The 23,332-nt window shown below is 46.2% G+C and overlaps 1 protein-coding gene across 2 annotated transcripts; it reads left to right on the forward strand.

Annotated features, from left to right (window-relative positions):
• Positions 1-1,393: 1,393 nt before the first annotated feature.
• Positions 1,394-22,717, forward strand: LOC137331216 (claudin-16-like). Of its 2 annotated transcripts, XM_067994843.1 has the most exons (6): positions 1,394-1,642; positions 7,657-7,759; positions 11,234-11,329; positions 18,588-18,752; positions 20,267-20,458; positions 22,173-22,717. In XM_067994843.1, exons 1-6 carry the CDS (start codon positions 1,529-1,531, stop codon positions 22,256-22,258), a joined length of 756 nt encoding a protein of 251 aa, XP_067850944.1. In that variant the 5' UTR covers positions 1,394-1,528; the 3' UTR covers positions 22,259-22,717. The 2 variants fall into 2 exon arrangements, with proteins under 2 accessions (XP_067850944.1, XP_067850945.1); XM_067994844.1 differs by lacking the exon at positions 11,234-11,329 and having other exon boundaries at positions 22,173-22,715.
• Positions 22,718-23,332: the final 615 nt, after the last annotated feature.

Consider the following 23,332-nt stretch of genomic DNA (forward strand, 5'->3'; position numbering starts at 1 on the left):
TGCTGACTCTCCCTGGGGTACAGTCCCTGAAGGTGCTGACTCTCACTGGGTTACAGTTCCTGAAGGTGCTGACTCTCCCTGGGGTACAGTCCCTGAAGGTGCTGACTCTCACTGGGGTACAGTTCCTGAAGGTGCTGACTCTCTCTGGGGTACAGTTCTCTGCATGCTGACTCTCACTGGGGTCCACACTGCAGCCACAGTGCGCCGGTGGTGAAGGGAGTGAATGTTTAGGGTGGTGGATGGGGTGCCAATCAAGCGGGCTGCTTTATCTTGGATGGTGTCGAGCTTCTTGAGTGTTGTTGGAGCTGCACTCATCCAGGCAAGTGGGGCACGGACTAGACTTTCCGTCTCCTCTTTTACATAACTCTTGTTTATTTTTCTGAAAGTGTTTTCAGTGCCTGGGGCCAGTTGTTGTGTTACCCACGGACCAATCCCTGATCGGATTAGAGGCACGGTTGGAAGTGCTGTGTTCTTGGAATTCACTTTACTGGAGGGCAGATGGTTAAATCTCAAACTTATTTCTCTGTGCAGCTAATAACAGCCTCTGCTCTCCGTGCAGCTAATAACAGCCTCCGCTCTCTGTGTTTAACAACTTCCTTTGTGACTATAAATGAGGGGCAAGTTCAGCAATTCTGTGCTCCCTGCAGGTGGCCTCACTCGATGGGAGAGTGAGTGAGCGAGCTGAGGATGGGGGATTTGCTAATGTCTTGTTGTAGCTCCCATTGAGCAGGGCTGGAGGGTCGGGTCCCCCAATACTACGACTAAACACCCGTCCGTCAGCTCAGCGGTGACGATGAGGCCCAATGAATTCACTCCACTGTTGCCAGTTCTGAACGAGCCTGGCTGCTTCACTCATCTGTATCCCTCTCTGTGACAAGAGACTCTTGACATTGCCGATCCAACACTCCCTGGCCTTGTTCTACGAACCTCTGTACGCAGGGCCATGAAAGGTATTCGATGTTTCCATTCTTGAAACCCACCCACACCATCAGTCCTCCTTAGATCTTCTGTTTCTTGTCCGAGCCATGTTCTTATTATACCATTCCTGATTCTTTGCATCCTGGCTACTCCCAGTATTCCTCTTATCCAAATCATTTCTGCTCTTAGTATCGTTTGCTTGTCAGCTTTTCTTATGTTCCAGCACTCTGATCCATATAATAATACACTAGCCAATGGCCTCTGAGTTCATCTCAACTTCTCTCCCACCTCTCCCACCTCTCCCAGCTGTGATGCCCTATATCCAATGTCCTTGACCCCACAGCTGCCTTTCTCAGTTGTTAATAAAGTGTAGCTTGTACTAATGGCATGATCTGATTGGCCACAGCCTCCGTTCAGGTGATGTAGTCACCTGGTAGCCAGGTAAGAGTTTGGTCAGAGTCAGTCCGTACAGGAGCCCGCAGGGAGCAGAGGTCTCGGAGCAGAGACAGTGAGGAGGGACGGAGGCCTCAGTGAGGATCAGATCGAGCTGTGACTCCCCCCCTCCAACACCCCGATCGCACGTTAGCAGACTGGGCTGCGACGGGTTACGATGAGGGAAGTGCTGCAATACGTTGCTTTCTTCTTCGCCCTGGTTTCTGCCGGGTTCCTTATCGTGGCCACGTGGACAGATTGCTGGATGGTGAACGCAGACGACAGCTTAGAGGTGAGACCGTGAGGGGGGACATCCGGGCCGTGACATTTTTAAAAAACAAAATGTAGATCTTCACTGTTCGTGTCCGTGGAACTGTTTCAGAAATGTTTAACTAATAGGCTGAGAGTTTGTTTAATTCTTAGGGGAAATGAGGAGAACTTTTTTCACACAGAGAGTTGTTATGATCTGGAACGCACTCCCTGAAAGGGTGGTGGAAGCAGATTCCACAGGAAATTTCAAAAGGATTGTATTTGAAGAGGACTCATCTTCAGGGTTATGGGGAAAAAAGCTGGGGTGTGGGACTAAATTGGACAGCTCTTTCAAAGAGCCGGCATAGGTATGATGGGCAGAATGGCCTCCATCTGTTCTGTAAGAATCTATGATTCTAGGTTCATTTTTAGATCCCAAAAAATAAAAATAACTCCTAAGGGCAGACTATCCTGGACCTGGGCCAAGGGTTTTAGATAACTCGGAAAATCAGGTGACGAGGGGCACAAGCTCCCAACGCAATCCCCAAATCTTCCATCCATTCATTTAAATTGAGGGAAAATTGGCAGCTCCCTTACAGGTGTGGAATGGACAGTGCATGAGACAGCGCAGCGAAACTAGGAGTGGACTTACTGATCTGAGAGCACATCGAGCACTAGTGAACCAGGAGTGAAGTCACTGATCTGAGAGCACATCGAGTACTAGTGAACCAGGAGTGAAGTCACTGATCACACGATCGGATTATTCCAAGATCAGCTTCTTCTCTGATTGGATCATTCACTTCCCTTTTTTTAATGCAGGGTTAGTAATTTATTCAGACAGGACAGGGAAAGTGACCCTGGGACAATACTTACTGATTCAGCAGGGCTGGGGTCCAGAGGGCACAGGGTCAGGGTGTGAAAGGCAGGTTTAGGACAGAGGCCTGGGAGTATTTCTTCACATAACCTGTTCCAGATGTTGCTCATCCGTTATCAGGAAGGGTGGGTGAGGCTGGGACAATGGGGTCATTTAAGAAACAGCAAGATTCTGTAATGGGGAGATGGTGGGGCTGCAATTCTGGAAGGAGGAGAATGATTGGGCTGAAGGACCGCCTTCATCTAAACTTACCTTTAGATCTTGGCCATGGCTCAGTCGGTCTCACTCTCACCTCTGAGTCAGACAGTCATGGGTTCTAGTCCTACTCCAGGGACTTGAGCACATAGTCCAGACTGATAGTCCAGACTGACACTCCAGTGCTGTACTGAGAGAGTGCTGCACTGTTGGAGATGCCGGCTTTCGGATGAGAGGTTAAACAAAGACCCCGTCTGCCCTCTCAGGTGGATGTAAAAGATCCCACGGCAACTATTTCGAAGAAGAGCAGGGGTGTTCTCCCCGGTCCTGGCCAACATTTATCCCTCAACCAAAATCACTGAATATTCACTCCCTTCACCACCGGCGCACTGTGGCTGCAGTGTGCACCATCCACAGGATGCACTGCAGCAACTCGCCAAGGCTTCTTCGACAGCACCTCCCAAACCCGCGACCTCTACCACCTAGAAGGACAAGGGCAGCAGGCACATGGGAACAACACCACCTGCACGTTCCCCTCCAAGTCACACACCATCCCGACTTGGAAATATATCGCCGTTCCTTCATCGTCGCTGGGTCACAATCCTGGAACTCCCTTCCTAACAGCACAGTGGGAGAACCTTCACCACACAGACTGCAGCGGTTCAAGAAGGCGGCTCACCACCACCTTCTCAAGGGCAATTAGGGATGGGCAATAAATGCCGGCCTTGCCAGTGACGCCCACATCCCATGAACAAATAAAAAAAAAACTAAAACAGATTATCTGGTCATTTTTGTCATTGCTATTTGTGGGATCTTGCTGTGCACAAATTGTCTGCCACATTTCCTACATTACAACAATGCTTACACTTTTAAAAGTACTTCACTGTCTGTAAAGCTTTGGGACGTCCTGAGGTCATGAAAGATGCTAAATAAATCCAAGTTCTTTTTTTGTGATCTTGTGATGGTTACTTGTTATGGAACAAAATCATCTCCTCATGTACAGCATAATAATGAAGTCACATTGCTGCTACTGGGCTCCATCTATTGTCTGAATAAATTACTAACATATGTAAAAGGACGAGATATCTGGAAGTTTTCCATGAACAGTGGAGCTACAAAAACTACCTGAAACCTTGGTCCTTAACCTTGTATTTTCAGTCTGAGGGAGCTGTGGGTCACAGATTTAGAGTTTAATTATCACTTTGACCAAGTTTAAAGTCAATAATTGAGATTCTGTCACATACACAATCATTAAGTGGCTAAGTGTGTGTGTAATACTGTGGAATGCAGAGTCTGGCAGAGTTTGGTAATGTTCACTGTGTAATACTCGGGGAGAGCTGTATATTAAATGTACCGAGTTACAATAAGCTGCTCACACATTCTGAATGATGCAGTTTATTAAAGGCAATGATTAACTCCATTTAACACACATTAACCTTACTAAGTTCGGCCTGATTGGGGCTATTACCTCCCTCAATGAATCGGACGTGCTTGCAAATCCCCCTTTACTTTCAAACTCGAAGGTCGTGCCAAGTTCACTGTGTGACCAGTGATTGGCGGTGATCTTTTCACTGGACTGGGATGGTGACGGGACTTTACGAAGTTACAATGTGGAAACAGGCCGTTCGGCCCAAGCAGTCTGTGTCGCCGTTTACCCTCCACACGAGCAAATAGTTCCAATCACATTTACCCCTCCCTGTTCCCACATCCCTTCAACCCCCTTTTCCTTCATCCACCTCTCCGGTCTAATTGTGAATTTTGTCTCAACCACGCACTCTGGAAGTGAATCCCACAACTCTCTGTGTGAAGAAGTTTCTCCCGCTCCCTGTTCTAAATCTCTGACATTCAATCTTCCATCTATGGCCCCACGTTCTAGACCCTCAACTACTGGAAACACATCTGCTTCTATCTATCCTGTCCCATCTTTCATCATTTTTAAACACTTCTATCATATCGCTCCGTAATCTGAGTTCTAACAAAAGGAGACCCGATATTTCAAGTCTGTCTCCGTGTTTGTATTTCCTCACAGCAGGCAGTGTCCTCGTGAGTCCGCATTGCTGCGTAGGAAAGAGACATTGTCTGTTGAGGAACCTGAAGGACCTGTTGAGTCCCTGTAACAAACGGTGAAGAAGTTCTTCAGACTCAAAGCCTGGATTGTACATTAATGGCCCGACACACCGTCACTGCTGGATCAGGTCCTGGGCTAAAGTGACCCTTGGAGACTTTTTACAAAATTCATTCTTGGGATATGGGCATCACTGGCAAGGCCGGCATTTATCGCCCATCCCGAGCTACCCTGAGACGGTGGTGGTGGGCCGCCTTCTTGAACCACTGGTAATGGTTTTGGTAAAACTGAGTGTCTTGCTCAGCCACTTCAGAGGGCAGTTAAGAGTCAACCACATTGGTGTGGGACTGGAGTCACATATAGGCCCGGACCGGGTAAGGACGGCAGGTTTCCTTCCCTAAAGGACATCAGTGAACCAGTTGGGTTTTTACGACAATCCGACAGCTTCATGGTCACTTTTACTGATACTGGCTTTTTATTTCCCAGATTTTTAAACTATTCTCAAACTGCCACGATGGGAATTGAACTCTTGTTCTCTGGATTATTAATCTATTAACAACCGTATCCCCTGCAGTCTACCATGTTTAGCATTCCCAGGGACCTCTTCTCCAGGAATCCCTCTGATTTCTATGGCTGCGTGATTCTTTCTAAACCGATTTGTTCCACTGTCTCACTTTCTGTGTCAGTCTGTGGCTCAGTCAGTCGCACTCTCACCTCTGAGTCAGAAGGTCATGGGTTCAAATCCCCACTCCAGAGACTTGGGCCCATAATCTAGTCTGACACTCCCCGTGCAGTACAGAGGGAGCCGTCTTTCAGATGAGACGTTAAACTGAGGGCCCCTCTGAGGTGGATGTAAAAGATCGCACGATACTATTCGAAGAAGAGCAGGGAGGTTCTCCCCGATGTCCTGGTCAATATTTATCCCTCAACCAACATCACTAAAACAGATTATCTGGTCATTATCACATTGCTGTTTGTGGGATCTTGCTGTGCGCAAATTGGCTACTGCGTTTCCTACATTATAACAGTGGCTACGCTTCAAAAGTATTCCTTTGGCTATAAAGTGCTTTGGGAGGTCCTGAGGTTGTGAAAGGCACTATATAAATGCAAGACCTTTCTTCTCTCCTCTTACGCCCTCTCACACTGGGCTACGATTCCACAGGTATTACCATCACAGCCAAGCCTTCTCCCACCAACACTCCTGGGAGTCCCTGGATGGTGCTCAGGAGTGGGACCACTTGCTGATTTTTCCTCTCCCTCATTCAAGGGGTACTGAGGCCAATTGTAGCCCCCTACTGCTGGCCCAGCTAATTCAACACATACCTGGGATAGAATGTCTACCTTCTGCTTTCTGCGGTCTCTCACCACGGAGCAGATCGACCAGATCTCTTTCCCAGGTTATATTTTTGTTTATTTCCTCTCCGGACGTGGGAAACGCCAACAACTTGCCCTCCATTATTGCCCTCCCAGTATGGATGAGAGTCACGTGTAGGCCAGACCGGGCAAGGATGGCAGGTTCCCTCCCCTGAAGCGCATTTGCAAACCAGTTGGGTTTTTATGACAATCCGGCAGCTTTCATGGTCATTTTTTCTGCTACCTGCCCGGAGATTACCAGATTTATTGCTTTCAGTTTCACAAACTCCCACAGTGGGATTTCAACCCAATGGTTTTGCTAATTCAATAATATAATCATTACAACTACCTGTAATATCAATAGGTTGGCATCATTAAACATGGCAGTGCAAAGAAGTTGACCTTTTAAGTGTTTGTAAATTATCTTTGACCTTTGCTTAATTCTGTGTGAGGTATTAACATAGAATCATACAGCACAAAGGAGGCCATTTGGCCCATCGTGCCTGTGCCAGCCCTTTGAAAGAGTTATCCAATCAGTCCCATTCTCCTGCAAATTTTTCCCCTTCGAGTATTTCTCCAATTCCCTTTTGAAAGTTATTATTGAATCTGCTTCTACCGCCCTTTCAGGCAGCGCATTCCAGATCAGAACAACTCGCTCAGTTAAAAATTCCCCTCATCTCCCCTCTGGTTCTTTTGCCAATTACTTTAAATCTGTGTCCTCTGGTTACCGGCCCTCCTGCCACTGGAAACAGTTTCTCCTTATTTACTCTATCAAAACCCCTCATGATTTTAAACACCTCAATTAAATCTCCCCTCAACCTTCTCTGTTCTAAGGAGGATAATCCAGCTTCTCCAGTCTATCCATGTAACTGAAGTCCATCATCCCTCGAATCATTCTAGTAAATCTTTTCTGCACCCTCTCTAAGGCCTTCACATCCTTCCTAAAGTGCGGTGCCCAGAATTGGACACAATACTCCAGCTGAGGCCTAACCAGTGATTTATAAAGATTCAGAGTGAGCGAAGTCTCGGGCCCATTGAGATCATTGCCTCCAACAGAGTCACAGACTCCACCCAAATTATTTAATTACCCGACCGCAAGATCCAAGATGCTGATGTCCTGTGAAACAACTCCCTGACACCTCGTTCCCTCCCCTTAAAAAAAAATCGAGCAAACTCTGACTGACATTAGAACCTCAATGACTGAACCATCCAATCCCATGTTCTTGTAAACGTAGGCGATGCAGTGATTCCCAGGGTCGATGACCTCCTGTACAGGCCTCGGATGGCATGGTTCCTCTTCACCCCTTACCCTTCACCCCTTACCCTTCACCCCTTACTCTTCACCCCTTACCCTTCACCCCTTACTCTTCACCTCTTACTCTTCACCCCTTACCCTTCACCCCTTACTCTTCACCCCTTACTCTTCACCCCTTACCCTTCACCCCTTACTCTTCACCCCTTACTCTTCACCCCTTACTCTTCACCCCTTACTCTTCACCCCTTACTCTTCACCCTTTACCCTTCACCCCTTACTCTTCACCCCTTAATCTTCTCTTTTTTTTTTGCTCAGGTGAGTCAGAAGTGCCGAGGCCTTTGGTGGGAATGTGTCACGAGTACCGTTGACGGGATTCGAACATGCGATGACTACGATTCGATTTTGGCCGAGCACCCCTGTGAGTATTGACTGATCAGTTTTGTGCCTTAGCTTCGTGCGATGACTATCCGCCTAAGTGATGGTACTTTCTGTCTGTTTCAATCCAACAACCTATCCAACAGTCTACAGCGGAATTCCGTGCTCCCAGGACAGCGCTACGGTCAAAAGGAGCACTTTTGGCAATGGCCCCAATTCTCCAACCCGTGCTCCCTTCGAGCCTGGCTGCCATGTGGGAGCGTGGAATTACCCCTTGAACTCTTTTAGAGATGAGCACCACATTTGGAACTAGTCAAGATTGTTACCCTCAGTATCCAGTGCTGTAAGGCACTCCTTGCTCCATGTGAAAGTGATATGTAAACCATCCAACGGATTTGCAACAACATCAGAAAGATTACAAAGATGAGTAAGGCTGAGAAAGGCCATTCATCCCATCTAGCTCATCCTTCCATAGACACCTGTGGTCCCCCCAATCTCCCATCACAGCACCAGAGTGATACCGAGGCTAAAAAGGTTAAATTATGAAGACAGTTTGCATTGACTAGGATTGTATTCCCTTGAATTTAGAAGATTAAGATGATTAGTGGATTTGATGGTTTCTCTCTATCCACTCTATTTCCTCTGGTGGGAGACTGCAGAACAAGAAGGCATAACCTTAAAATTAGAGCCGGGCCGTTCAGGGGTGATGTCAGGAAGCACTTCTTCACACAAAGGGGAGTGGAAATCTGGAACTCTCTTCCCCCAAAAAGCTGTTGTGACTGGGGGTCAATAGAAAATTTCAAAACTGAGATTGATGGATTTTTGTTTGGCAAGGGGATTAAGGGTGACATAAGAGCATAAGAAATAGGAGCAGGAGTAGGCCATACGGCCCCTCGAGCCTGCTCCATCATTTAATAAAATCATGGCTGATCTTCGCCCTCAAGTAACTAAAGGATTGATTAAGAAAGGGAAGATAGATTATGAAAATAAATTAGCAAAAAATATAAAAACAGATAGCAAGAGTTTCTATAGTTATATAAAAAGAAAAAGGGTGGCTAAGGCAAATGTAGGTCCCTTAGAGGATGAGACCGGGAAATTAATGGTGGGAAACATGGAAATGGCAAAAATGCTGAACAAATATTTTGTTTCAGTCTTTACGGTAGAGGACACTAAGAATATCCCAACACTGGACAAACAGGGGGGTCTAGGGGGGGAGGAGCTAAATACGATTAAAATCACTAAGGAATTGGTACTCAGTAAATTAATGGGACTCAAGGCGGATAAATCCCCTGGACCTGATGGCTTACATCCTAGGGTCTTGAGGGAAGTGGCAGTAGGGATTGTGGATGCTTTGGTAATAATTTTCCAAAATTCTCTGGACTCGGCAAAGGTCCCGGCAGATTGGAAAACTGCTAATGTAACACCCTTATTTAAAAAGGGTAGTAGGCAGAAGGCTGGAAATTATAGACCAGTTAGCCTAACATCTGTGGTGGGTAAAATTTTGGAATCTATTATTAAGGAGACAGTAGCGGAACATTTGGATAAACATAATTTAATAGGACAAAGTCAGCATGGCTTTACGAAGGGGAAGTCATGTCTGACAAATTTGCTTGAGTTCTTTGAGGACATAACGTACAGAGTGGATAAAGGGGAACCAGTGGACGTAGTGTATTTAGACTTCCAGAAGGCATTCGACAAGGTGCCACATAAAAGATTATTGCTCAAGATAAAGAATCACTGGATTGGGGGTAATATTCTGGCATGGGTGGAGGATTGGTTATCTAACAGGAAGCAGAGAGTTGGGATAAACGGTTCATTCTCGGACTGGCAACCAGTAGCCAGTGGTGTTCCTCAGGGGTCGGTGCTGGGTCCCCAACTCTTTACAATCTATATTAACTATTTGGAGGAGGGGACCGAGTGTAACATATCAAAGTTTGCAGATGATACAAAGATGGGAGGGAAAGTGGAGAGTGAGGAGGAGATAAAAAACCTACAAGGGGGATATAGACAGGCTGGGTGAGTGGGCGGAGATTTGGCAGATGCAATACAATATTGGAAAATGTGAGGTTATGCACTTTGGCAGGAAAAATCGGAAAGCAAGTTATTATCTTAAAGGCGAGAAACTGGAAAGTACTGCAGTACAAAGGGATCTGGGGGTCCTAGTGCAAGAAGATCAAAAAGTTAGTATGCAGGTGCAGCAGGTGATCAAGAAGGCCAACGGAATGTTGGCTTTTATTGCTCGGGGGATAGAATATAAAAACAGGGAGGTATTGCTGCAGTTATATAAGGTATTGGTGAGACCACACCTGGAATACTGCATACAGTTTTGGTGTCCATACTTAAGAAAAGACATACTTGCTCTCGAGGCAGGACAAAGAAGGTTCACTCGGCTAATCCCGGGGATGAGGGGGCGGACATATGAGGAGAGGTTGAGTAGATTGGGACTCTACTCATTGGAGTTCAGAAGAATGAGAGGCGATCTTATTGAAACATATAAGATTGTGAAGGGGCTTGATCGGGTGGATGTGGTAAGGATGTTCCCAAGGATGGGTGAAACTAGAACGAGGGGGCATAATCTTAGAATAAGGGGCTGTTCTTTCAAAACTGAGATGAGGAGAAACTTCTTCACTCAGAGGGTAGTAGGTCTGTGGAATTTGCTGCCCCAGGAAGCTGTGGAAGCTACATCATTGAATAAATTTAAAACAGAAATAGACAGTTTCCTAGAAGTAAAGGGAATTAGGGGTTACGGGGAGCGGGCAGGAAATTGGACATGAATTTAGATTTGAGGTTAGGATCAGATCAGCCATGATCTTATTGAATGGCGGAGCAGGCTCGAGGGGCCGATTGGCCTACTCCTGCTCCTATTTCTTATGTTCTTATCTCCATATCCCTTGATTCCCTTAGTGACCAAAAATCTATCGATCTCAATCCTGAATATACACAACGACCGAGCATCCACAGCCCTCTGGGGTAGAGAATTCTCAAGTTACGGAACCCAGGTGGGTCGATGGAGACAGATCAGCCACAATCTAATTGAATGGCGGAACAGGCACACACTCCGAGACAGAACCAGCTCGGTTCAACCTGAGTTAGCCAATGTCAGCTGAAGTGAGGGCTACAATTAATCTCAGTGCCCTCGATTAGGGAGGGGAGAAATCAGATCATTGTCCAGTGACCCTTGCTGGAAAGTATGTGTGTGTGGCCATTGAGGACAGAGTCAAGCTCAGTTGTGACGCCCATCCCATGGTGGAATAGCCTACTAACATGAAGTACAGTGAGCTATCCTACCAGGAGTCTGGAACCTTCGGGAGAGATGGGGAGGAGATAGTGGGGTGGGGGAGCGGGGGGAGGGGGTCGGAGGAGTATACAGTTAGACTCTGTGTCGGAGATAATGAGCGTGTGGTGTTTCTGGTACAAGAGATTACTCACTCTCCTCTGGTAGCTTCACCTCTTTCTCAGATCTTGTAATTCACAGAGTTTCAAACCAAGAGCTCGAACTATCTGATTGAATTAACAGGCGAGTCAAAGGGGAACAGTCTGAGCTCAGGGGAGCAGAACTTGGGCTGTGGATTCAAAAATATCAGAACTTCTTCTCGTTATTTTGATTTGAAAGGTAATTTGAAAACATTATAGTTTTCCTGAGGGACATAAAAAAAAATATGTATTTTGTACAATAGGTTTGTTTTTAAGTGCCCAACAGAAAGAAAGTGACAATAAATGTATAAAATATGTATTTTTGGAAATGTGAATAACTCTTCGCAATTGCATGTAACAAACTATCACAGCTGAAGAAGTGTCTAGTTAGAGGTTGTTTCATCACTGGCTGGTATACTACAGCAACAATCTGCATTTATTTAGCACCTTTAATATAGTAAAACGTCCCAAGGTGCTTCACAGGAGCGATTATCAAACAAAATTTGACACCACATAAGGAGATATTAGGACAGGTGACCAAAAGCTTGGTCAAAGAGGTAGGTTTTAAGGAGCGTCTTAAAAGGAGGAGAAAGAGGTGGAGAGGTAGAGAGGTTTAGGGAGGGAATTCCAGAGCTTAGGGCCTTGGTGGCTGAAGTCACGCCCGCCAATGGTGGAGCGAAGGAAATTGGGGATGCGCAAGAGGCCAGAATTGGAGGGGCGCAGAGATCTCGGAGGGTTTTAGGGCTGGAGGAGGTTACAGAGATAGGGAGGGGCGAGGCCACGGATATACCACAGAAGTTCCATGTTGTCCTTCAGTCTCTTCCTGGAGCCTGCCTTGTTGTAGCTCCCCTTGGACGAGCCTCTTTCAAAGGGGAATATTGTGCAGCGCCCAACAGACGACAGCTTGCTTCAGGTTGTACTGCAAAGCCCAACCAAAATGGTCCAAAACACTGGAACCTTCAACAAGCCAAAGATCCCTTCGATTATAATTCTGCCTCAAAAACATGTGTTGTTGTTGGCTGTAGTGAGTGTGAGGGTTCCATGGAGAGTAATATCAGGTCTGTCTCGAGTGGTAATCCAGGTTTCCCAGGAGCCAACCTTTGCCTCTTAAAAAATTGGGGGACCAGTGATTTCCTCAAGATGTGGGTTTTGATAGTAAATAAGGAGAAACTGTTTCCATTGACGGGAGGGTCGGTAACCAGAGTTCACAGATTTAAGCTAATTGGTAAAAGAACCAGAGGCGACATGAGGGAAAAAAACTGTTACGCAGCGAGTTGTGATGATCTGGAATTCACTGCCTGAAAGGGCGGTGGAAGCAGATTCAATAATAACTTTCAAAAGTCCGGCCTCTCCTCCTGGTGCCGTATGAAGTGGACCCACTGTGGAAGAGATGGTGGGAATGGCACGTCATCATTTCCTGCTGGTGCTTGGAAGGACCCAGTGGCCTCGAGGTTTAATGTGATGGTCAAAGAGTGTCTGAATAGAGCAGCAGGTGTGGTTCAGGGAGACAACAAGCTGACACAATATCTCCTTATACAATATTCTTCACTGAGGTCAGGACCGTGACACAGCAGCGGAGCTGCCATAGATTGAAGGACTATGGCCACTGCCCTCAGACCCGCGAGGCTGTGGTCTCCTGTGGTCTCCTTTGGTCTCCATTGGTCTCCATTGGTCTCCTTTGGTCTCCATTGGTCTCCTGTGGTCTCCATTGGTCTCCTTTGGTCTCCATTGGTCTCCTATGGTCTCCATTGGTCTCCTGTGGTCTCCATTGGTCTCCATTGGTCTCCTTTGGTCTCCATTGGTCTCCATTGGTCTCCTATGGTCTCCATTGGTCTCCTATGGTCTCCATTGGTCTCCTGTGGTCTCCTGCTTTGTTTTGTTCCTCCTTGAAGGTTGAGGGGTGATCTGATCGAGGTGTTTAAAATGATAAAGGGATTCGATAGGGTAGATAGAGAGAAACTATTTCCTCTGGTGGGGGAATCAAGAACGAGGGGACACAATCTTAAAATTCATAGAATCATAGAAGTTACAACATGGAAACAGGCCCTTCGGCCCAACATGTCCATGTCGCCCAGTTTATACCACTAAGCTAGTCCCAATTGCCTGCACTTGGCCCATATCCCTCGATACCCATCTTACCCATGTAACTGTCCAAATGCTTTTTAAAAGACAAAATTGTACCCGCCTCGACTACTGCCTCTGGCAGCTCGTTCCAGACACTCACCACCCTTTGAGTGAAAAAATTGCCCCTCTGGATCCTTTTGTATCTCTCCCCTCTCACCTTAAATCTGTGCCCCCTCGTTATAGACTCCCCTACCTTTGGGAAAAGATTTTGACTATCGACCTTATCTATGCCCCTCATTATTTTATAGACTTCTATAAGATCACCCCTTAACCTCCTACTCTCCAGGGAAAAAAGTCCCAGTCTGTCTAACCTCTCCCTGTAAGTCAAACCATCAAGTCCCGGTAGCATCCTAGTAAATCTTTTCTGCACTCTTTCTAGTTTAATAATATCCTTTCTATAATAGGGTGACCAGAACTGTACACAGTACTCCAAGTGTGGCCTCACCAATGCCCTGTACAACTTCAACAAGACATCCCAACTCCTGCATTCAATGTTCTGACCAATGAAACCAAGCATGCTGAATGCCTTCTTCACCACCCTATCCACCTGTGACTCCACTTTCAAGGAGCTATGAATCTGTACTCCTAGATCTCTTTGTTCTATAACTCTCCCCAACGCCCTACCATTAACGGAGTAGGTCCTGGCCCGATTCGATCTACCAAAATGCATCACCTCACATTTATCTAAATTAAACTCCATCTGCCATTCATCGGCCCACTGGCCCAATTTATCAAGATCCCGTTGCAATCCTAGATAACCTTCTTCACTGTCCACAATGCCACCAATCTTGGTGTCATCTGCAAACTTACTAACCATGCCTCCTAAATTCTCATCCAAATCATTAATATAAATAACAAATAACAGCGGACCCAGCACCGATCCCTGAGGCACACCGCTGGACACAGGCATCCAGTTTGAAAAACAACCCTCGACAACCACCCTCTGTCTTCTGTCGTCAAGCCAATTTTGTATCCAATTGGCTACCTCACCTTGGATCCCATGAGATTTAACCTTATGTAACAACCTACCATGCGGTACCTTGTCAAATGCTTTGCTGAAGTCCATGTAGACCACGTCTACTGCACAGCCCTCATCTATCTTCTTGGTTACCCCTTCAAAAAACTCAATCAAATTCGTGAGACATGATTTTCCTCTCACAAAACCATGCTGACTGTTCCTAATTAGTCCCTGCCTCTCCAAATGCCTGTAGATCCTGTCCCTCAGAATACCCTCTAACAACTTACCCACTACAGATGTCAGGCTCACCGGTCTGTAGTTCCCAGGCTTTTCCCTGCCGCCCTTCTTAAACAAAGGCACAACATTTGCTACCCTCCAATCTTCAGGCACCTCACCTGTAGCGGTGGATGATTCAAATATCTCTGCTAGGGGACCCGCAATTTCCTCCCTAACCTCCCTTAACGTCCTGGGATACATTTCATCAGGTCCCGGAGATTTATCTACCTTGATGCGCGTTAAGACTTCCAGCACCTCCCTCTCTGTAATATGTACACTCCTCAAGACATCACTCTTTATTTCCCCAAGTTCCCTAACATCCATGCCTTTCTCTTTCCCCAAGTTCCCTAACATGCATGCCTTTCAGAGCTAGGCCATTCAGGGGTGAAATCAAGAAGCACTTTTTCCACACAAAGGGTAGTGGAAATCTGGAACTCTCCCCAATCGGCTGTGGTTGCTGGGGATCAATTGGAGATCAATAGATTTTTGTTGGGTAAAAGTATCAGGGGATACGGAGCAAAGGAGGTAAATGGAATTGAGGTACAGATCAGCAATGATCTGATTGAATGGTGGAGCAGACTAGAGGGGCTGAATGGCCTCCTCCTGTTCCTTCTTCATAGTACTTGAGTTGAGACGAGTAAAGCTGATTTCACTTTGGTCCTTACAGCCGCTATACAGAAAGGAGATGAGCCTGAGAGTCTGGGATGGGCTGGATTTAACACAAGTTCCCAGAGACAAGAGAGGTGTTGCACTCACTGGGCCAGGCAGTCCTGACAGTGAGCAGGATCACTTTATCTTTACTGCAGGTTCAAAATACAAGGGCTCTGACATCACAGAGGCAACGTTACAGAGAAAAGTGACTGTCTGGCATAACTTTACAATGACTTTAACGGAAAGTAAAATCGAGTGGTTTGTAAATTGGGCGAATGATCCAAACATAAGAAATAGGAGCAGGAGTAGGCCATACGTCCCCTCGAGCCTGCTCCGCCATTCAATAAGATCATGACTGATCTTCGACCTCAACTCCACTTTCCTGCCCGATCCCCATATCCCTTGATTCCCCTACAGTCCAGAAATCTGTCTATCTCAGCCTTGAATATATTCAACGACTCAGCATCCACAGCCCTCTGGGGTAGAGAATTCCAAAGATTCACAACCCTCTGAGTGAAGAAATTCCTCCTCATCTCAGTCTTGAATGGCCGACCCCTTATCCTGAGACTATGCCCCCTGGTTCTAGACTCTCCAACCAGGGGAAACAGCCTCTCAGCATCAACCCTGTCAAGCCCCCTCAGAATCTTATATGTTTCAATGAGATCACCTCTCATTCTTCTAAACTCCAGAGAGTATAGGCCCATTCTACTCAATCTCTCCTCATAGGACAACCCTCTCATCCCAGGAATTAATCTAGTGAACCTTTGTTGCACCGCCTCTAAGGCAAGTATATCCTTCCTTAGATAAGGAGACCAAAACTGTACGCAGTACTCCAGGTGAGGTCTCACCAAAGCCCTGTACAATTGTAGTAAGACTTCCTTACTCTTGTACTCCAACCCCCTTGCAATAAAGGCCAACATGCCATTTGCCTTCCTAATTGCTTGCTGTACCTGCATGTTAACTTTTTGAGTTTCTTGTACCAGGACACCCAAATCTCTCTGGACACCAAAATTTAATAGTTTCTCATCATTTAAAAAATATTTTGTTTTTCTATTCTTCCTACCAAAGTGAATAACCTCACATTTCTCCACATTATACTCCATCCGCCACCTTCTTGCCACTCACTTAACCTGTGTATATCCCTTAGCAGGCTCCTTGTGTCCTCCTCACAGCTTACTTTCCCACCTAGCTTTGTATCGTCAGCAAACCTGGATAAATTACTTCATCTAAGTCGTTAATATAGATTGTAAATAGCTGAGGCCCAAGCACTGATCCTTGTGGCACTCCACTAGTTACAGCCTGCCAACCCGAAAATGACCTGTTTATTCCTACTCTCTGTTTTCTGTCCATTAACCAATCCTCTGTTCATGCTAATATATTACCCCAACCCCATGAGTCCTTATCTTGTGTAACAACCTTTTATGTGACACCTTATCGAATGCCTTTTGGAAATCCAAATATACTACATCCTCTGGTTCCCCTTTATCTACCCTGCTAGTTACATCCTCAAAAAACTCCAATAAATTTGTCAAACACGATTTCCCTTTCATAAAACCATGTTGACTCTGCCTAATCATATTGTGATGTTCTAAGTGCTCTGTTACCACTTCCTTAATAATGGATTCCAGCATTTTCCTGACAACTGATGTCAGGCTAACTGGCCTGTAGTTCCCTGTTTTCTCTCTCCCTCCTTTCTTGAATATCGGGGTTACATTTGCTACCTTCCAATCCGCTGGGAATGTTCTAGAATCTAGGGAATTCTGGAAGATCATAACCAATGCATCCACTATCTCTGCAGCCACCTCTTTTAGAACCCTAGGATGTCGGCCATCAGGTCCAGGGGATTTATTGGCTTTTAGTCCTATTAATTTATCAAATACTTTTTCTCTACTAATATTAATTACTTCAAGTTCCTCACTCTCATTAGCCCCTTGGTTCCCCACTATCTCTGGTATGCTTTTTGTGTCTTCTACTGTGAAGACAGATACAAAATATTTGTTTAACGCATCTGCCATTTCCTGATTCCCCATTATAAATTCTCCTGTCTCAGCCTGAGGGACCAACGTTTACTTTTGCTACTCTCTTCTAACAATACTTGTAGAAGCTCTTACAATCCGTTTTTATATTTCTTTCATATTCTATTTTCTCTCTTTTTATCAAATTTTTGGTCATCCTTTGCTGATTTCTAAAACTCTCCCAATTTCTAAAACTCTCCCAATCCTGAGGTTTACTACTCTTGGCAACATTATAGGCCTCTTCTTTTAATCTAATACCATCCTTAACTTCTTTAGTTAGCCACGGGTGGATCACTTTTCCCGTGGAGTTTTTATTTCTCAATGGAATGTATATTTGTTGAGAATATTGAAACATTTCTTTAAATGTTTGCCATTGCTTTTCAACCGTCAAACCCTTAAATTTAATTACCCATTCTACCTTAGCCAACTCGCCCCTCATACCTATATAATTGGCTTTATTTAAGTTTAAGGCTCCTGTTTCGGACTTAAGTACATCACTCTCAAACTCAATGTGACATTCCATCATATTATGATCACTCTTCCCCAGAGGTTCCTTTACTATGAGATTACTAATTAACCCTGTCTCATTACACAATACAAGATCTAAAATAGCCTGTTCCCTGGTTAGTTCCTTGATGTATTGCTCTAGGAAACTGTCTCGAATGCATTCCATGAACTCGTCCTCCAAACTACCTTTGCCAATTTGATTTGCCCAGTCTGAATGAAGATTAAAGTCCCCACGATTACTGCATTACCCTTGTTACAAGCTCTTACTTTTTCATGATTAATACACTGTCCAACATTATAGCGACTATTACGGGGCCTATAAACTACTTCCACCAATGTTTTCTGCCCCTTGTTATTTCTTATTTCCACCCATACTGATTCTACTTCCTGATCTTCCGAGCTAAGATCCTTCCTCACCACTGTCCTTATGTCATCCTTTATTATTAGGGCTACACCCTCTCCTTTTCCATTCTGCCCGTCTTTTCTAAATGTCACGTACCCTGGAATATTTAGTTCCCAATCTTGGACACTTGGACACCATGTCTCTGTAATGGTGATTAGATCAATCCCATTTATCTCTATTTGTGCAATTAATTCATCGATCTTGTTACGAATGCTCTGTGCATTCAGATAAAGAGTCTTTAATTTTGACTTTTTACCATTTTTTCCTGCTTTGACCTTACTTGATGCACTATTATTAGTAAACTCTCTGTCCTGAAGTTTAAAGTTCCGCCATATTGTTCAAATTATGTACAAAATACCCAGCCCCTCCTGTGCATCCCATTCGGATTGGCTGACTTCTGTAGATCGTGACTATTCTCCGGCGATAGTTGTAGACACTGGTGAGACACGGGCAAGGATTAAGGATTGAGCATTCCCCAGGTTATTTCCCCGCTCCGCTAATCCCTCCTGTTTGGTCCCCGCAGTGAAGGTGGTGCTGACACGAGCCCTGATGATCACAGCCGACATCCTGGCCGGATTCGCCTTCATTATCCTCATCCTCGGACTGGACTGCGTCAAGTTCCTCAAGGACGAACCGGTCATCAAGCTGAGGATTTGTTTTGTGGCGGGGATTACCCTGTTGATTGGAGGTAGGAGGCTTCATACAGACGTTGGTTAAAGGAATGGAGCTCAGTTGCTGGTAACCTGGATCCAGCTAAAGAAAAAAATATCAAGAACTTTCATTTCTATAGCATCTTTCATGACCTCAGGACGTCCCAAAGTGCTTTACAGCCAATGAAGTACTTTTGAAGGGTAGTCACTGTTGTAATATAGGGAATGTGGTAGCGAAATTGCGCACAGCAAGATCCCACAAACAGCAATGTGAGAATGATCAGATAATTTTTTTTAGGTGTTGGTTGACGGCTAAATATTGGCTGGGACACCGAGGAGAACTCCCCTGCTCTTCTTAGAATAGTGGCTGTGGGATCTTTTACATCCACCTGAGAGGGCAGACGGGGCCTCGGTTTAATGTCTCATCCGAGAGACGGCACCTCCGACAGTGCAGCACTCCCTCAGTACTGCAGTGGGAGTGTCAGCCTCGATTATGGGCTCAAGTCTCTGGAGTGAGGACTTGAGCCCACAACCTTCTGAATCAGAGGTGAGAGAGTTACCCACTGAGCCACGGCTAACACACAGGAACTGAAAGCATCAGCTGACACTCTCAAGATAGCCTAGCAGTGCAGGCTGATCTGCCTCACCCACTTCAGCTCCAAAGGGACCAGCCTCCCAATGTCTCCCCCTGTGGCCTCTCCTCTCCTGAAGGTCCTGACTCTTGCCGGGTGAGGGGCTCATGACCACCAGTCACTCTCGGCAGCTCACCCAAGAGGCCGAGATGATGAGATTCAGCAGAGTATTGAACTGGACTAATAATCCAGTGATCTCGAGTTCAAATCCCCCCAGGGCAGTTTGAGAATTTGAATAAATCTGGGAATAAAAAGCTGGAATCAGTAAAAGTGACCATGAAGCTGTCTGATTGTCGTAAAAACCCAACTGGTTCACTGACGTCCTTTAGGGAAGGAAACCTGCCGTCCTTACCCGGTCTGGGCCTATATGTGACTCCAGTCCCACACCAACGTGGTTGACTGTTAACTGCCCTCTGAAGTGGCCTAGCAAGTCGATCAGTTATATCAAAACCGTTACAGTGGTTCAAGAAGAAGGCCCAACACCATCTCAGGGCAACTAGGGATACAACAACAACAACATTTATATAGAGCCTTTAACATAGTAAAACGTCCCAAGTTGCTTCACAGGAGCGATTATCAAACAAAATTCAACACCGAGCCACATAAGGAGATATTAGGACAGGTGACCAAAAGCTTGGTCAAAGAGGTAGGTTTTAAGGAGCGTCTTAAAGGAGGAGAGAGAGGCGGAGAGGTTTAGGGAGGGAATTCCAGAGCTTAGGGTCTAGGCAGCTGAAGGCACGGCCACCAATGGTGGGGCAAAGGAAATCGGGGACGCGTAAGAGGCAATAAATGCCGGCCTTGCCAGCGACGCCCACATCCCGAGAATGAATTTATAAAGAAATAAAATTGAACCCGGTCTCAGTTTCAGTAATGGTGGTGTGAGCAGATATTATCCATTAACGATGTTTTAAACCCGGCAGGGATTCCCGGGATGGTTGGATCGGTTTGGTACGCTGTCGATGTGTACGTTGAAAGATCCACCTTGGTCATTCAGAACGTCTTCCTTGGAGTCCAGTATCAGTGGGGCTGGTCCTGCTGGCTGGGCATGGCTGGATCGATGGGCTGCTTCCTCTCCGGATCGGTCCTCACCTGCTGCCTCTACCTTTTTAAAGGTAGGATCCCATACGTCCAGGCCATTGCCTTCGTTAGTCCAATGCTCTTCTGTCCTCTCCTGAAGCCGCTGACTCTTGCCGGGGTGCAGTTCCGTGCGCGCCTCGACCCTCCCGCGCCTCGACCCTCCCGCGCCTCGACCCTCCCGCGCCTCCACACTCCCGCGCCTCGACCCTCCCGCGCCTCGACCCTCCCGCGCCTCACCCATTCTCCACGAGACAGTGATTGTCGGTGAGCTATTCTACCATGGGAGTATAACAGCCAAGCCCAATCCTGTGATCCGTCTAATGTTCTCACGATCGTGTTCCTGTAATGATCACTGGACGCTAATCATGGGTCGTCTCCTTCCTAGGCCAGGGGGCAACTCCCCAATAAGAGGTCTGGTGATGTCACGGTTCTGGATCCAGATTGTAACCGACGGGTCATCTGTTCAAATCCCATATGGTCAAGTTGTGAAATTGAATTTATTAAATTTGGTGATTTGAGGGCCGGCACCAGAAAAATAACCGTGAAATCTGCCAGATTGTTGTAAAAACCCAACTGGTTCAGTTCAGGGAAGGATCCTGCCACTCCTCTCCTGTCCTGCCTACACCTGACTCCAGTCCCACATTACTCTCCTTGTTGTCTCTTAATGCCCTCAAGGCAACTAGGGATAGGCAATAAGCACTGGCTTGCCAGAGTCACCCATCCCAAGAACAAATTAAAAATAAATCCAGTGCCCCATGACCATCCCAGCTCACTCCGCACGGACCAGAGATTGGGAGCTTTCCTGGTCTGGGAGGCTCAGTACAACACTGAGCATTACAAGCACCCACTGAGATACTGGGGATTGGGAAGAGTTCATTAATGGCGGCCAAGATGGAAAGGTTACAGTGGAGAACTGATGGGTCATGTGATTCTCCAACTACCTGTTACCAAGGCCAAGCATCTCATGTACAATGTTGTAAAAGAAAGATAGACTTGCATTTCTATAGCACCTTTCACAACCTCAGGACGTCCCAAAGTGCTTTACATCCAAGGAAGTACTTTTGAACTGTAGTCACTGTTGTAATGTAGGAAATGCAGCAGCCAATTTGCGCACAGCAAGATCCCACAAACAGCAACGTGATAAATGACCAGATAATTTAAATGTTAAAGCATTGTGTTTTGACATCATTGTATCTTTTAAAATGTGCAGTTTTATGGGATTTAATAAGTGAAATTGATTCTGTAGATATCTTTATTTAAGGCAACGCAATCCTGCAAACACATTTATTCCAAACATTTTGAAAGTTACATTTTGTGTAGAGGAGTTCAGTTTTAGTGATATTGGTTGAGGGATAAATATTGACCAGGACACCGAGGAGAACTCCCCTGTTTTTCTCCGAAATAGTGCATGGAATCTTTCACACCCACCTGAGAGGGCAGACGGGGCCTCGGTTTAACGTTTCATCCGAAAGACGGCACCTCCGACAGTGCAGCACTCCCTCAGTACTGCACTGGGAGCGTCAGCTCAAGTCTCTGGAGTGGGACTTGAACCCATGACCTTCTGATTCAGAGGCGAGAGTGAGAACGACTGAGCCACGGGCCGACACAAACAAACCGAGAGCATCGCAATTGTTGAATGGTCCAAAACTGGACATCCACATTCTCACCATAAGGATTCTGCCAGTTTATAAAAATAAAGTGTCGATGAGGTATGTGCACTGACTAGAACTGACCCTGTTCTTTCCACAGACATTAGTTATGGGAGGAATAACCCACTGTATCAGCCTGGCAGAAGTGCCATAGGAAAGATGTACGCCATTGACTCACGGGTGTAGAGTGCGTGAGCATCAGGACACAGATCACCAGGAAACACAGGACTCCGCAGCACACTCACTGGGCAACTGACAGGACTGCAACCAGCCCAGCTCAGAAACTGGGAATAAAGAGAACACTGTCTACAAGGGTTTCCAACACTGCGATTATTAATGAATTTTTGTGCTCATCAAAGTGAGGGGTTCGATACAGAGTAAAGCTCCCTCTACACTGTCCCATCAAACACTCCCAGGGCAGGTACAGCATGGGTTAGATACAGAGTAAAGCTCCCTCTACACTGTCCCATCAAACACTCCCAGGGCAGGTACATCATGGGTTAGATACAGAGTAAAGCTCCCTCTACACTGTCCCATCAAACACTCCCAGGGCAGGTACAGCACGGGTTAGATACAGAGTAAAGCTCCCTCTACACTGTCCCATCAAACACTCCCAGGGCAGGTACAGCATGGGTTAGATACAGAGTAAAGCTCCCTCTACACTGTCCCATCAAACACTCCCAGGGCAGGTACAGCATGGGTTAGATACAGAGTAAAGCTCCCTCTACACTGTCCTATCAAACACTCCCAGGGCAGGTACAGCATGGGTTAGATACAGAGTAAAGCTCCCTCTACACTGTCCCATCAAACTCTCCCAGGGCAGGTACAGCACGGGTTAGATACAGAGTAAAGCTCCCTCTACACTGTCCCATCAAACACTCCCAGGGCAGGTACAGCACGGGTTAGATACAGAGTAAAGCTCCCTCTACACTGTCCCATCAAACACTCCCAGGGCAGGTACAGCATGGGTTAGATACAGAGTAAAGCTCCCTCTACACTGTCCCATCTAACACTCCCAGGGCAGGTACAGCATGGGTTAGATACAGAGTAAAGCTCCCTCTACACTGTCCCATCAAACACTCCCAGGGCAGGTACAGCACAGGTTAGATACAGAGTAAAGCTCCCTCTACACTGTCCTGTCAAAAGTTCAACAATTTGAATTGAGTTTCTGAATCCAGGTCATTGATCTAAATTAGACACAGTCATGGGCCCAACACTGAACCTTGAGATACCTCATTCAATACTTTTCCATCCTGACAT

This window comes from Heptranchias perlo, chromosome 13 (genome assembly GCF_035084215.1).
Source record: "Heptranchias perlo isolate sHepPer1 chromosome 13, sHepPer1.hap1, whole genome shotgun sequence".
NCBI lineage: Eukaryota > Metazoa > Chordata > Chondrichthyes > Hexanchiformes > Hexanchidae > Heptranchias > Heptranchias perlo.

Coding starts and splice junctions, on each gene's coding strand:
- LOC137331216 (XM_067994843.1), top strand. CDS start 1,529: ATGAGGGAAGTGCTGCAATACGTTGCTTTCTTCTTCGCCCTGGTTTCT. Junction 1,643..7,656: donor ACGCAGACGACAGCTTAGAG/GTGAGACCGTGA, acceptor TTTTTTGCTCAG/GTGAGTCAGAAGTGCCGAGG. Junction 11,330..18,587: donor TCGTTATTTTGATTTGAAAG/GTAATTTGAAAA, acceptor TGGTCCCCGCAG/TGAAGGTGGTGCTGACACGA.